At 37.2% G+C, this 16,708-nt stretch overlaps 1 protein-coding gene across 1 annotated transcript in view; it reads right to left on the bottom strand.

The window, feature by feature from the left end:
- MSR1 (macrophage scavenger receptor 1) overlaps positions 1-16,708 on the bottom strand; it is a gene marked incomplete at its 3' end in the record, with an annotated part of 84,106 nt that overhangs the window by 54,926 nt on the left and 12,472 nt on the right. The window contains 3 exon segments of the mRNA NM_001082248.1: positions 4,118-4,530; positions 10,572-10,685; positions 14,621-14,727. Of these exon segments, the coding sequence (NP_001075717.1) occupies positions 4,118-4,530; positions 10,572-10,685; positions 14,621-14,723 (630 nt within the window). The 5' untranslated portion in view covers positions 14,724-14,727.

Genomic DNA, 16,708 nt, shown 5'->3' with positions numbered 1-16,708 from the left:
ATTATGCATAGAGACTTACTGCTCTAACTGTGCCCTTCTCCATGCGAAACCTTGCTCTAGAGCATATCCTGCCTTCCACCCCCTGCTCTGATGCTCATCACTTACTGCACAACATTATATGAAAAGAAAGGTGAGACGGTGAACATGGATGTTTGTAGGACTTCGCAATACGATAAACCCACTTGACTTAATTTATGGGGCTACCTTTTGTTGCCAGTATGTCAGGTAGTTTCAAACTTTGACAGAACAACCATCAGGGGATAGGCAAGCAATTTTACAACCTAGAAACCTGGAACTGCCCATATTTTTCATGCCTAAGGCTTAGACTACCTTTTTATTCCCTTTGAAAATTGCATATGATGTTTACACTGTCCACGTTTCCTCTGGAATTATTTTTACTAGGAGGAGGGAAACAGTGTTGGACTAAAAAAAATCCCATGCAACCTCCGGCACACCCTCCGCACTCCATTCTTTTTGCTGAAAACAAACACGATATTTTGCAATCTCAGTCTTTTCCATGAACCATGGAGAAGGTAAATTCCACCCCATCTGCCCTTTGGTTCTTCTTTTCTTTCAAATTACCACTTGAACTGCCCTGGATAAGCATTATACAGGTATCACATACAAATCTTGTTCAAGCAGCATTTGATGATTCAAGCATTCATTTAATTTACTTATATCCTGTACTGGGCTAAAGATCCAAAGATTCTTTTATTGAGAACAAGGAAGACCAAAGTCCCAATGTTGCTTTTCAGTGTCCACAGATGTGCACACATATGGAAGCATGCACACACAAACATATGCATACACACACATATATTTACTTAGCTTCTAAATCACTAGAAATGATTACTGTCTTTTAAAAAGTATGTAACTTTCAAAGTGCCACCATGAACTTGTGCCTCCTCTTATAATGCTAGAACTCCCTCCAATTATCCTAAGTGCAGTCTCTGCATACTCAAAACAGTCTAGTGATCATCAGATTTCTCTTATTTCCATTAAATATCACTTTTCATATACTCAAAATTTCTACTACCTTCCAAATGGTTTCCAGTGTGGTTTCACTTCCTCATTCATGTGCACTTAAAGACATTCTGTGATCCCTGCTGAATTTGGTGCATTATCAAATTTAAAGTCTTTATTGTACTTTGTCCACCCTCTCTCTCTCTCCTCACCCCATCTCAACTCTCCTCTTTTTCAACATAAAGTAAATTTCTTCTCCCTATCTTTTTCCTTTCAACTTAAGCAGTCTTCTGTAGCTGACTCTAACCCCTGTACCTCCCACATTCCTTAACACCATGGAATATTTCTTCTGAATGCATTTTATGTAAAAAAAAATTAAGTAGGATATTTTATTTAACTCAATATGTCCAAAATATATACATCAACGTGAACCAAATATGAAATTATTAATGATACATTTTATATTCTTTTCACACTAATGTCAAATCCTGGAGTGTATTTTATACTTAGAGCACATTCCAATTCTAAGTCATAGCTCAAGTGCTCAGTAGAAGGGTGTCCAAGAGCTACTCCACTGGACAGCCCATGTTTGGGTACTATTGTACTATGCAGCACAAGACAAGATTTTAACACTTGATGGAAAAATAGTAACAATGCAGATTAAGTTGAAAACTAGTTCTGAAGTTGAGAAGTTTCAGTCTAATTAACAGAATTTGAGGTTGAGAAATGAATTTGTCATGTACCATATTTAATGAAAATAAACTTATAGAGAAAAGAAAAGTGCAGTAGGTGAGGCAGTGGCCCCCAAAAGATACAGGGTCCCATTCACTGAAATCTTTATAAGTGTTATCTTTTAAATAAAAAGATCTTTGTGAAGTGATCATAGATCCTTACAAAGACAGATTACCTGGGTGGACATTAAATCCCATCACAGATACCCTGATAAGAGAGAAACAGAAGAATATGTGGTATACACAGAAGAGAAGGTACTGGGACTGGCTGCAGAGGCAGAGACTGGAGTTGTGACTATGAGTCAAAGAATTTCAGCAGCCATTGGAAGCAGATAGATGCTAATAACAGAATTTCTACTAGATCCTCTGGAGGGACCATGATCTAGCAAACTCCTTGATCTTTGTGTATTTTCTGGAACCCTCTCATATCCCAAGTCTTTGATATCTCATTTTGTATGCTTAGGTATTTATTAACAGTATGAGAAACACTGACAGATTTTAGAAGCAGGCATGTGGATCACCAGCAGAATGTCAAAGTTGGTGTCGGGATATGGTTCACCAACAAAGTCTCCTTATTTAAATTATTTAGTCATCGTCTTCTGACACCTTAAGATAAAGACCAGGTGAAAATTCAATAATTTTGAGTATTTAATTACTCAAATTATTGCAATATAAAATATTCCTTCTTACCCTGTTTAGGATATTCTCTCAACAATTTGGTTGGTTTTCATCTGATGGTACAACTTCAGAGGTTTATCTGTACTATAAGTGGCACTGATGTTTTAAAATCACTGTGTAATATTCTATCTATACAGAGCCGGCGCCGTGGCTCAATAGGCTAATCCTCCACCTTGCGGCGCCGGCACACCGGGTTCTAGTCCCGGTTGGGGCGCCGGATTCTGTCCCGGTTGCCCCTCTTCCAGGCCAGCTCTCTGCTATGGCCAGGGAGTGCAGTGGAGGATGGCCCAGGTGCTTGGGCCCTGCACCCCATGGGAGACCAGGAAAAAAGCACCTGGATCCTGGCTCCTGCCATCGGATCAGCGCGGTGCGCCGGCTGCAGCGGCGGCCATTGGAGGGTGATCCAACGGCAAAGGAAGACCTTTCTCTCTCTGTCTCTCTCTCTCACTGTCCACTCTGCCTGTCAAAAAAAAAAAAAAAAAAAAAAATATTCTATCTATACAGAAAAAAGCCTCATCAAAAAAGAATGAATTTTTTCATTTAAAAATAGTACAGTGATGCAAACATCACTTAGCAAATGATGGAAATTTTAGAAGCTTCACATGATTTATGATCCTAGGTCTTAGATATTTTATAACAGGAAGATTATCTTTCACAGAGGCAATGAGATTTTAGTCAAATATTTATTATTATGAAAAGAAAAATATATAATTATTCAATGAAATATGATTTTAAAATGAATGATTTACTTCTAATTTCTTTATCATCAGCACAAAGTAACCCAGATCTTAATCATGGTTGACCACAGTATAGTCAAGAGCAGAATTCTGAATTATGGTCTATGGGCCAAATTCAACCCATGACCTGCTTTTGTAGATAAATATTGTAATCACAGCTTGGCTCATTTGTCTACACATTATCTAGGTTGCTTTCAAGCTCCCGTTGTGGCCTTGAGTTGTTGAGGCAGAAGCAAATGATCCCAACAGCCTGCATTTCCATCTTATCCTTTACAAAGAAAACTTTGTAGATAGCTAGTTTCACTCTCTTGGCAGTAATATATGGGGATATTTGATTCTATATTCTACAGACTGATTGTAATAGTGCTTTTCTCATTGCTGTCTTTCCCAAAGTTTACGTAATATTATACTTTGCATCAAAGTAGAAAACTTAATGTTTAGTTGATCCTAAGATGGTAATAAGCATTATTCTATAATGATCCTATGCTCATAAGAAGTACACATTATTCAAAATGTAATTTTTTTGTGTATAGTCATCTGCACACACAAAAACTTGTACTTCCTAGGAGAGGAAAAATAAATTATTTCAAAATCTAGAGTGTGTGAGGTGTCCATGTAAATAAGGTTGCTTTCCTTTGACAATGAAGAAATACTGGGTCTGTTGTAAAATACACAAATACGCAATGTGTACCTCTTCAGACACATTAAGATAGTCTCAAAGTAACAACTGGTTTAGACAACCTAACAACGCACTTTGCTAGTATTTGCAAAAAAAAATATTAAGAAATTCTCTATCAAACAGAAAGAAGACTGCCCTTTTGCTGGGAATCCAAAGGAGGCACTGGGTAAATCCATTTGACACCTTCTGGTAAGATTTAGAGGGAAGAAAGTAAATAGAATGATGTTGAAACAGGCTTTTTCCACTATTGCTTTTTTGTACTGCCTGAAGAGACAGGACCTACATGGCTTCAATTCCATCATGTGACCTTCCAATATAACAATTCTTACCTCTTGCCCTTTAAGTGTATTCTCCTGGAATTTGACATTCAGTGTTTCTACATAGAGGTGCAAATCAAGCAGCGTGGTATTCAGACTTATTAAGGACCTGGTGATTTCATCTACGGCATTCCCATGTCCCTGGACTGTGGGAACCAAGGTACTTAGTTGGAGAAGAACATCAGCAAATCGTTGATCAGTTGTCACACTGAAATTTTGAAAATGCTCTGAATCTACGAGATTTTCTTCAGTATCTGAAATATATTGGATTCTTTTCTCCATCTTGCTAATGTGTTCCATAACAACTTCTCGAAATCTCACTTCATCTTCACTGTCATTTCCTCTTCCCAGGAGACTGGAGGATACACTGTTTGCATTAATTGAACCAACTGTGCAATTCTTCATTTCCCACTTCAGGAGTTGAGCTGCATATTTAAATAAAAATAAAGTAAGTCATGGCTCGTATCCTTAAATACATCCACCACACAATTCCATATGATTCCATTTTTATTCCATTCCATTACAACATTTCGAATGTCAGCTTAAATCAAGTATTTATTTTAAATACGCAATGTGTGAATCACACTAAATATATCACTGGGAAGCATACACTCTCCCTTTCTCACTTTATATTTGAATTTATTTGAGAATTATGTCATTATTTTTGAGCAGTTATTCATATGAATAACTTTCTTTGACAGTTGGTAAAAATATTCTGTATACTATGAAATATCTTGTAACCTAATCGATAGAACTGTTGTTAGGATAAAATAATGCTAAATATGGTTTCTAAAGTTATTGTGTCAAATGTCAAAGCAATGATGATGATAACCAAAACAATAGTTGGCCGTAGCATTATCACTCACTGTAAGAATAAATTGTTGGTGTGTGTTCCTCAGTTTATCACTTCAGCTGGAAAAGAACTATCATTTTCAGTTTATGCAGGCCTAACTCATACTGGGTAGAGCAGGAAATTGGGCAAATATTTGTTCTAAAATAGTTGTAAGACTTTTATTTATTAAAAGTATATAATAATAGTTGAAAATTTAGAAAATATAGATAACTATGAAATATTAATTTACATCTTATTAGCCTGATCAGACTAAAATTTGGTGTCAAATCTAGCTCTCTTTCTATTGGAACATTGATATTATATAAGAAGGGATTTTTTTTTCATTTTCAATTTTCTTTATATACAGAAGATCAATTTAGTATATATCAAGTAAAAATTTCAACAGTTTGCACCCACACAGAAACATAAAGTGTAAAATACTGTTTGAATACTAGTTATAGCAATAATTCACAATGAACAACACATTAAGGACAGAGATCCTACATGAGGAGTAAGTGCACAGTGACTCCTATTGTTGACTTAACAAATTGACACTCTTGTTTATGGCGTCAGTAATCTCCCTAGGCTCTTGTCATGAGTTGCCAAGGCTTTTGAGTTTGCTGACTCAGATCTTATTTAGACAAGGTCATAGTCAAAGTGGAAGTTCTCTCCTCCCTTCAGAGAAAGGTACCTCCTTTGATGGCCTGTTCTTTCCACTGGGATCTCACTTGCAGATCTTTCATTTAGGTGTTTTTGTTTTGTTTTGTTTTGGCCAGAGTGTCTTGGCTTTACATGCCTAAAATACTCTAACGGGCTCTTCAGCCAGATCCGAATGACTTAAGGGCTGATTCTGAGGCCAGAGTGCTATTTAGGACATCTGCCATTCTATGAGTCTGCTGTGTATCCCGCTTCCCTTTATATACAGTCTGGCAACTACTTTAATGCTAATCATAAATATTTTCCATAATAACATTATTCAACTAAATTAACTATATTGTATTCTACATATAGATATACTAAATGTATACAATAAAATCCCTACATTTAGTTTGCCTGTTTTCAATCATATATTCAGTGTTTTGATGAGCAACCTTGTGATTATCTATTTCCTGAAGAAGACAATTCTATTAAATGGCATTTGGAGAACATACTGAGCTGGTGATAAATATTTTCAAATGGGCATATGCTCTCAAAATAAGCTATTCTGAAATGGTCTAGAGCAATAGGTTCTATAGCTTTAAAAAAATTAAAGCTGTAAACACTAATTATGCAAATGAAAATATTACAAAATTATATGCAATAAAAAGTGTTAAGCACCATTTTGGCATGAATCAGTGATGATTAAAGCTATATTGCTTATCTGTATTTCTCTTAATCCTTTTGTATTTATAGCTTCCCTAAATATATATACATATATATATATGTGAGTGTGTGTATTAGTCACTTTCATATTAAGCTGACTACATGACATTTCCCATACATGACATGAACCAATACATAGAATAACCTTGTATGATTTAAAACATATCTATAATATCTATATATAAGTTACACTTGAATCTTTTGGTTTTTTGAGTAAAAATGTTAATGGGATTTCAGAGAGACGAATGAGGCAACATATGAAAACATTTATCCCTATCTTCAGGTACCTGTCACATAAATGACCAAAGTGCCTCATTCTAGAATCCAGCTGCACTGTTCACTTTACAGCTGGGTTACTTTCTGTCTTCTTGCTAAGATGTCCTCAATAAAGGCAATAAGATGCCTCCCTCAACATGGTGCTGAGCACAGATGGAATAAAGCTTGCAAATAATTCCCACCATAGACGAATTAGCAAATATGAAAATTCTATTCTATAAACTGCTTTATACATGAAAAATACTACCGTAGCTACAGAATCCACTCTAGTCACTCATTTGACTTAAAGCAGCTTTTTGATGGTAGCTGCTATTGTTGCTATTATTATACTGAGAAAAAGTAATACAATACATATGCAATTAAACTCCAATTTCAAACTGTGTTGTATCATATTCTTCCTAGTTACATTCCTTTGCTACTAACTTATTTTGATTAATAAATTATGGGTGACAACATTGTGATATTACCTACAATAGTTCTCCCATATTGACTGTGTGGTATTTTTTTCTACCCTTAATAACAAATTAGCAAGGTATATTTCGTCACTGAATCACTTTTATTAAACTTGGTAAAGGGAATAGGTTTTGAACTGATTCTTCATTCATGGCTGTAGTAATTTATGGCTTGTTGATGAAGTACCTGCTATGTATAAAGCACTGTTGGGGTAACTGAAAATAAATAAAAACTGGGAATAGAATTTAACATTAACTATCATAACACCAAACAAACAATTTTTTCAACATTATTTTAAAATTGATCCAGAAAAATTTTCCATTAGTGATGATTATTGCTTTTAGGTAACAGTTAAGATTCTAGATTCTGGGCTAATAATTGGATCTCAAGTTGTAATGCTGGACAAGTTACTCAATTGTCAGTGCTTCTATTGCTATAAATGAAACACTAAAGGTCGGTGTTTAAATAATTAAATGATTTTTTTTTTTTTTTGGACAGGCAGAGTGCTCAGTGAGAGAGAGAGACAGAGAGAAAGGTCTTCCTTTGCCGTTGGTTCACTCTCCAATGGCCGTGGCGGCCGGCACGCTGCGGCCGACGCATCGCGCTGATCCGAAGCCAGGAGCCAGGTGCTTCTCCTGGTCTCCAATGCAGGTGCTATGTAAAGTACCTAGATAACTTTCTGGCACATAATAACTATTAGAGATACTTAATTTTCAGAGTTTTTTGATATTATCATTTTGGATATAAGATCTATGAATTAAAAATCTACAGTGCCCAGTATTGATTAACTGTAGTGAATTAATACTGTATAATTTAAAAATTTTCTGGAGCTGGCTGCTTTATTTTTCTAGGCATATTGCTCTAATAACTCAAACATCTGGTTTTATTTCCACTGAAAACCAAGTGGAAAAGGAAGACCTGCTTTGACAAAAGGTCATATGAACCATAATTTTTAATTTGAAAACGAATCAAACTTAAGTTAATGGTACAGGCTACAGTTTGCTTACAGATTTAAATAAAGAAAATATTGCTTATTTCACCTATTAATTCATACTTGGCAAAACAGAGAAACTTCTACTTTTAGGAATATATATAGTCTACATTTGTAAGGTTTCAAAGGCAAATGTAGATAACTATGGTATTTTGGTTCCTTTTTGAAAAATATTCTGATCTATGACTTAAAGTTGTTAATGAATTGTTAATTCTTTATTAGTAAGGCGTAAGAAACACATGAGTTCTATCCCAAATTCTGTTGAATCTGGTACTGATGTGAACTAACAAAACTGGAACTCTTTCAGCTTTTCCTTAATCCTAGTAGGTATGCAGTATAGTTTTAAGAAACAGACTTCTTCAGATCACTCACTGTCAACTCTAGAACAAATGTCTTGACTCGGTAGTATTTTCTAGAAGGTTGGGGATTTTTAAGTTGGATAGAATCCTGACTTCCTTGCAGACTTCCGTCTGCATTCTGCATGGCCTTATTAGAGGCTGCAATCCCTGGGCCTGGCTCTGCAGTTCCTGGTTTGCCGAGTGATGAAATTTTCTCAAATTTTGCACAGGCTTATGACTAATAAGTCCAACAGAAAGGTATCTGTCCTGCATCTCTAACCATAGACAAGCATATACACAGATAACACAGAGAGCCTTCTTCCATCAGGAGATTGCTCAGTGCGGAACACATCAAATCCTTTTATTTACACAGCTACAGTTTGCATGGTTTGCTTGTTATTGTTAGGTTTCTGGTTCCTTTTTTAAAAAAATGTGATTTAAGTTGTACAAGTTTCATGTACTTCATATATACAGATTTAGGAACACTACCTTCTCTCCCGCCCACGCTCCAACCCTTCCTCCTCCTCCCTTTCACATTTCCACTCTTATTTTTTTACAAAGATCTATTTCCAATTTACTTAATTATCATATAGTTAATTGTACACTAAGCAAGAGTTCAAAAAATAGTATGAAAGAAAAAAACAAAACACTGTTCCTCAACAGCAGAGAGAAGGGCTGTAAATAATCGTGGGATTTCAAAATGTCTATTTCACTTCAATATGTTACTCTATTAGTTACCTCAGATTAGAGAAAATACGGTATCTGTCTTCTTGGGGCTGGTTTATTTCACCAAGTGTAATGGTTTCTTTCTTTTTAATAGCCAAAATTGGAGCTAATTTTCCCCTGTATAAAAAATTTTTCTGAACCAAATTATGATACCTTTGTTTTACTTTTTTACTAGCTCATCATATTTTGTTATAAAATCCCAATTATGCTGGGAGATAGTGGAGCACAGAGATTAGAATTCAAAATTTATAGTGAGAAGTCCGGTTCCAGTACTGAGCAAGTCTCAGTTTTTGTGTGTGGGAAAACTAAGGATAATGATTCCATGTACTTAGCGGGCAACTGTAAAACTTCTTTCAAATAATCTAGGAAAAGTTTATTGCCAAGTGCCTGAGGTAAATACTCACAAGATGATAGCTATTATTACAACTGTTTTCATTAGCATTTCTTTCTGAATGGACTGTTGGCTTTGCTTTGGAATATTCCCCTTACAGCACTCCTAGCCCCAGAAGTTTGGCCTTGTGCTTAGGGGCATTTTCTTGTTAAACAGTGTGCACTTAAAAATGTGTCTTATTCTCACCCTATCTCCTATTAGAGCACATGGCCAGACATTGTACCAGCCAAAGAGAAGGAGACTGCTACAAGGCATATAAATTCAAATGCCAATCAGGATTCATCAAACCCATAAAAAGTGATACTAGGAAAAGAATATTTGCATATTTGCTTGAGGTACATACAAAACACCTATCCTCGTGGAAGTACTCAAATCTATCCCAGTTCAAGTTAAATAAACTCTCCAAAGAAATGTGTACTGCAGACTATCACACTGAGCCCAAATTATATATTCTCATATTTTTTTTTCTTTGACAGGAAGCTACTGGGTTATCTTTATAGATGTTTTCAATAATAGCCCTATGAAACATGTAGCTGTGTAAACTGTGAGAATATTAATGAGATGTAGGCCAATATAGCTGTGTAAACTCTAAGAATATTAATGAGATGTAGGCCATTATTTTTCAAGGTCTTCTCTCTTCGAAGACTCTCGGGAATATCTCCTTCGGCTCTCAGTACTAGGAGTAGATTTTCAGAACAAAAGACTTTTTTATATTATAGGCATTGTTAATGCAAATGATCATGTTTGTCTTCACATTGACAGCTAGAATGCTTATCATGAAATTTGTGGCCCATCACTAGGAGTATATTGGACTTTAGAGGATAATACAGTTTTGAAATGATCTTACCTTTTTCTTCTTAGTTTCACATATCTACATTTCACTCTTACTCTTCTCAATTTGGTTTTTATTCTAATTTTTTTAAATGCATTTCCATTTAACATTGCAGATTTTTTTTAAAATTTCAGAAATACTCTGTGCTATGAAGTTTTTTCTTACCAATATCAAATACACAAGACGCTGAACACCTTGTTTGTGGTTTTACAGTAAGTAATTTGTGAGGTGAGCTGCCAAGTTCCACAGCTCTGGAACACTGTACCTGCCATTATTGCGATGATAGGAATGAGAACAGCAAACACAAGGAGATAAAGGGCAATCAGTGCAGCTTTGAAGGATTTCAGCTTTTCTTGAAGTGGAGGGCCATTTTTAGGATCTAAAATAAATAAAGAAAGAAAAATAAAGAAAAAAGCCCAATCTACCATTAGGAAACTTTTTCTTATTTAAGTTTTTTTTTTTTTTGGACAGGCAGAGTTAGACAGCGAGAGAGAGATAGAGAGAAAGGTCCTCCTTTTTCCATTGGTTCACCCTCTAAGTGGCTGGTACCGCCGGCGCCGATCCGAAGCCAGGAGCCAGGTGCTTCCTCCTGGTCTCCCGTGTGGCTACAGGGCCCAAGCACTTGGGCCATCCTCCACTGCCTTCCTGGGCCACAGCAGAGAGCTGGCCTGGAAGAGGAGCAACCAGGACAGAATCCGGCGCCCCGACCGGGACTAGAACCCGGGGTGCCGGCGCCACAGGCGGAGGATAAGCCTAGTGAGCCGCGGCGCCGGCCTATTTAAGTTTTTATAAAGGCATTATTTTATTTTATCTATTTTATTTATTTTATATCTTTTATTTATTTTATATATTTTAAAAAGCAGAGAGAAAAAAAGAGATCAGAGATTCACTGCTTCACTCCTCAAACGCTCACAAGAGCTGAAACTAGGCCAGGCTAAAACCAGAGACCAAGAACTCCATCTGGATCTCCCGAGGGTGGCAGGGAGTCAAGTGTGTGAAACATAGCCTACTGTAGCCAAAGGTGTGCACTAGCAGGAAGCTGGAGTTCTGAGTAGTGCTGAGCAATGAACCCAACAACTCTGATAGGAGATGCAGGCATCTTATCTGTTGTGCCAAATGTACACATCACTGATTAAAGTTTGCAATCATGCATTACATTTTTACAGTCAAGTCTATTGGAATAAAAAAGGGAGCAAACATACAGGCCTTCATTTATCCAATAGGAAGCAATGGCATAGTCACGAGAAAAGCCAATACATATATTATTATGGATATCTGATTTATTTTTTCTCTTTGCTAAACATCCACAGAAACATTCCTAGGGTCCTCTAGTTATATTTGTCTCATTTTGGGGTATTAGTTGGTAAATTTTACTATGATTCTGATAGATGCAAACATGAATTTCACTTTTCAGTGTATTTCTCACAAGAATATATTCTGGGTAAAAATCAGTTCCTAAATCAACTATAGTCATGCACTACAAAATGATGTTTCAGTCAAGTATAGACCTCACATATGGTGGTGGCCTTGCAAGATTACAATGGAGCTGAAAAACCCCCGTCACCTAGTAGTATGGGAGACAACCCGATGCACTGCCCTCGTTGGTGGTGATATGTGTGTAAACAAATGGGTTGCACTGCCAGTTGTATAAAAGTACAGCGTGTACAATTACATACAGAGCATCTTACATGGTAATCATAGATGAGTAGGCCACTCTCTTGTATGTTTCATATCGATTTTACCATTATTTAGGATATACTTATTATACTACATATTTTTAAATTTACTGTAAAAGAGTATACTGTGTTTTGCATGTTACAGCCACATCACACATAGTGACTGAGCTCCACCATCCAGGTTTGTGTAAGTAGATGGCATAATTTTCACACCTTTGTGAAATTGCCTAATGACGATCTCCCTGTTGTAAAGGGACACATGACTGAATATACCTATAGATTGGTTCCTATTTTTAAATCAGAAAACAGGGATATTTATTGTCCATGACTACTAGGTAATTTTTCCATTTTTTTAATTTTAATTAATTTTAACAAATTCAATATTAATTTTTAACTCTATCTCAATAGTGTTATATCTGGAGACCTCTTCAGAATGCAATGTAAAAGAATCAAATTGGTGACCTACAATGATTTATATGTTGTCTGAACTTTGGAATGGATGGATGAAGCCTATTCTCTAGATATTTTAGAATTTATTAATAACAGTAATCTTTTATTTTTACACATTCATATAGAATTGTGACTCATATAATAGGATGCTAATTGTAGGAGAGGTAAATTGATTTAGAGAAGAAACTTAGTAAATGAGCAAGACCGTTCTCTGACAATGTGTATAAAACATCCATTAAAAATGTCCTAGGCTGCCTGTTAAGATGCCAGTTAAGACTGTCCACGTCCCATATTGAAGTGATGCGATTTGATACCTGCCTTTGGCTCCTGATTCCAGCTTCCCACTAATGCACAAATTGGAGGTAACAGTGATGTCATAAGTAATTAGGTTCCTATCACTCATGTGGGAGAACTGGATTGAGTTCTGGCTCCTGGCTTCTGTTGGGCCAACATCCAGCTGTAGGGGTCATTTATCCAGTGAATCACCAGATGGGAGCTCTCACTGTCTGTCTCTGTCTCTCTCTTCTTTCTTTATGTCTCTCTGCCTCTCAACAAAAATATTCCAGGGCAGGTGTTTGGTACAATGGTTAAGAACATGTCTTCGGACTTCTGCGTCCTATAACGTTTGAGTCTTGGTTCTGCTTCCAGCTCCAGCTTCCTGCTAATGCAGATCCTGGGAGGCAGCAGGTGATGGGTCAGGTACTTGGGTCCCTGCCACTAACATGGGAGACCAAGATGTGGATCCTGGCTTCTGGCTTTCCTGGCTGAGCTTCAGCTGTTGTAGAAATTTAGAGAGTGAATCAGGGATTGGAAGATCTCTCCCTCTCTCTCTCTTCCTCAGGATGTCTGTCCCTCTCAAGTAAAAACAAAATATAAATAATTTTTTAAAATTAAAAATTTATTTCCTGTGCTCACTGCTTTTATCATGTAATGAAAAACAAGTAGAGTTTTCTTTCATATTATAAAATTCTAAATTTTAGATCTTCAATAATGTTATACAAAATATTGAAAGAAAATGAAGATAAATTGTTTTAAAAGTAAAGAAAGAAAAATATATTTAAGTAAAAAGACAGAGAACAAGATGACAAAATCTAGGTGACAGATTCTGCCTGCCAGTCTGACTAAGCCTGAAACCTGAGTCCTTGGAACCCTCTCAATGGCTCTCAAGCTTCTGTTGCCTTTTCCCTGCTCCCAGTGCCTCCCAGGCCCCCACCACCTCTGACTGTAACAGATTTTATGATTGTCTTTCCCTGTCACACTGCTGCTCTTCCTCTTGTTCATCCTTTGCACAGCACACAAGACCTGGGGCCATGGTCTGTTTTCCAGGTTTGCCTATGGAAGGACTCGTGCATGACCCCTTAGCTTCCTAAGTGCCTCCTCCCCTAACTGAATTTTCTCTCTGACTCTTCTCCAGCCATCACTCTGGTGCTGTGTATTCATCCTCCCACGTGCTGCAAAATTAGAAGCAATTCTGTCTTGCCAGCATAAAGGAGCCTGTCCAAATACAGCATGATACTGCTGCTTTATAACCCTAACTGTCATCTGTACAGATACCTACATCAGTGCTGTCTTGGGTTGAATCATGTGCTCCACAGAGATGTACTGAAGTCCCAATACCAACTAGCTGTAAGGTGACCTTCTCTGAAAGTGAGGTCTTTGCATATGTAATCAAGTTCAAGTGGCCTCATTTTAGAGTGAGCCCCAATACAAGGATTGTTGCCATCTCTGTCCTCAAGGGAGTAGTAGATCAATTTATCAAATAAACATTTTATTTATGTTTATGCATTTGAAAGGTAAAGAGAGATTGAGAAAGGAAGTGAGAGAGATCTTCCATCCGCTGGTTCACTCCATATATGCCTTCAACAGCTGGGACTGGGCAGGGAACTCAATCTGGATGACTCATGCGGGTGGCAGAGACCCAACAACAGAAATTATTTATCACCTGCTGCTTCCCAGAGTGCACAGCATCAGGAATCTGGAATCGCAAGCAGAACTGGGACTCAAACCCAGGCACTCTGCTGTAGGATGTGGGTGTTCCACAGGATGTACTAATCACTGACAAGTACCTGCCCCAAAATATTATTTTAATATCCATATACATTGAAGCAAGCCTAAGGCTATAATTTTATATACTGTCAATAACTCTAAGAACAATCAACTCCATAGCACCCTTTCCCCTTCTACTTACTTGGGGGAAGCAAAGCTGTATTGGAGCGAGCATCAAACTTCACAGATTCTGAACAGCTATCAGTGTCCTCCTGTTGATCAGTGAAGCTGTCCCACTGCGCCATGCTCCTGTCAACACATGGAAACTATATTAGTTCCAGATGAAACAGCTAAGGCTTTTTGCATAATGTCTCAATTGAAATTTATAATTAAAATTCGACATTAACAAGGAAAGTATACAGTTAATTAAATACATGCATCCATCATATATAATAATATATAATACTTATCAATTTTTTTTATTTTAACATAAAAAGACTTATTTGAAAATAGCTCTTATATCTTTGTATGTACAAATGTGTATTTGTGTTTGTGGCTATATGTTGAGTGTAACAAGAGATATTTAACTATTTTGCAAGTGACAGGCAATTTCTTTCAGAACAAAGTGATATGCACATTTGAAACAAATATTTTCTGTAATCTTTTATCAAAGGTTTTGAATTGAGTATGCTAAATATAACTTCAGGAGCCAATCTTTTCTTGCCATAGGATTTTTTTTTTCAAGATTTATTTATTTGAAAGGCAGAGCCACAGAGAGGCAGAGGCAAAGGCAGGGACGGAGAGAGAGGGAGGGAAGGAGGGAGGGAGAGAGAGGGAGGGAAGGTGGGAGGGAGAGAGAGGGAGAGAGAGAGAGGGAGAGAGAGAAGTCTTTCATCTGCTGGTTCACTCCCCAGATAGCCACACTGCCGGAATTGTGCCGATCTGAAGCCAGGAGCCAGGAGCTTCTTCTTCTGGGTCTCCCACCCAGGTGCAGGGGCCCAAGCACTTAGGCCATCTTCCACTGCTTTCCCAGGCCATAGCAGAGAGCTGGATCAGAAGCGGAATAGCTGGGACTGGAACCAGCCTTCACATGGAATGTGCAGGCAGTGCCCCACCTGCTATGGTCCATGTCTGGGCCCTGGCATTTGTATTGCATTTTAGAAAAAGTCTGGTAGTGAACTATAGAAATGATCCCTGAAAAAATCTGGTCATTTGCAACAAAATAGATGTATCTGGAAAATATCATACTTAGTGAAATAAGCCAGTTCCAAAGGGACAAATACCATATGTTCTTCTTGATCTATGAGAACTATTAGAGCACCAAAAACGAAATCTGCAGAAGCAAAATTGACACTTCCAGAAGGGATGACTTGAGTTGCCCTTGTCTTGACTGTAGTGAAACAGTTTTGTTTGTTTTTGCATTCTTTTTTCTTCATACTATTTGTTGAACTCTTAACATAGAGTTAATCATATGTGTATAAAGTCAATTGAGGATGGATCTCAGTAAGGTGACAACTAACTGAGCACCAAAAAGGAAACCTGTTAAAGTGAAATGAACACTGTGAGAAATGGTGACTTGATCAGCCCTCGCCCCGACTGTTGATGAACAACTTAATATGTTATCCCTCTTAGTATTTTTTTTTGTTTGTTCTACTTAATACTTTTGGTTGAATACTGTAATCAATACACAATTCTTCTTAAGTGCTGAAACTTAACTGAAAAGTGATCGCTGTTAAATATAAGAGTGGGAATAAGAGAGGGAAGAGGTGTGCAATTTGGGACATGCTCAAGCTGACATACCTCAAATGGTAGAGTTAGAAACATACCAGGGGATTCCAATTCAATCCCATCAAGGTGGCATGTACCAATTCCATCTCACTAGTCCCAGTGATCAATTCCTGTTCACAATTGATCATAATGATAGGACTAACAACCAAAGGGATCACATAAACAAGAATAGTGTCTGCAAATACTAGCTGATAGAACAAAAAAGGAGAGAACGATCCAACATGGGAAGTGAGATACACAGCAGACCCATAGAATGGCAGATGTCCTAAACAGCACTCTGGCCTCAGAATCAGCCCTTAAGGCATGCGGATCTGGCTGAAAAGCCCATGAGAGTATTTCAGGCATGGAAAGCCAAGACACTCTGGGGAAAAAAAAACAAAAACAAACAAACAAAAAAAACCTAAATGAAAGATCTCCGTGAGTGAGATCCCAGTGGTAAGAACAGGCCATCAAAGGAGGAGGTACCTTTCTCTGAAGGGAGGAGAGAACTTTCACTTTGATC

Source organism: Oryctolagus cuniculus, chromosome 2 (assembly GCF_051225735.1).
Source record: "Oryctolagus cuniculus isolate XC-2025 breed Fujian yellow rabbit chromosome 2, ASM5122573v1, whole genome shotgun sequence".
NCBI lineage: Eukaryota > Metazoa > Chordata > Mammalia > Lagomorpha > Leporidae > Oryctolagus > Oryctolagus cuniculus.
The sequence above is the reverse complement of the archived record's forward strand: the minus strand, read 5'-3'. Positions and strand labels throughout refer to the sequence as shown.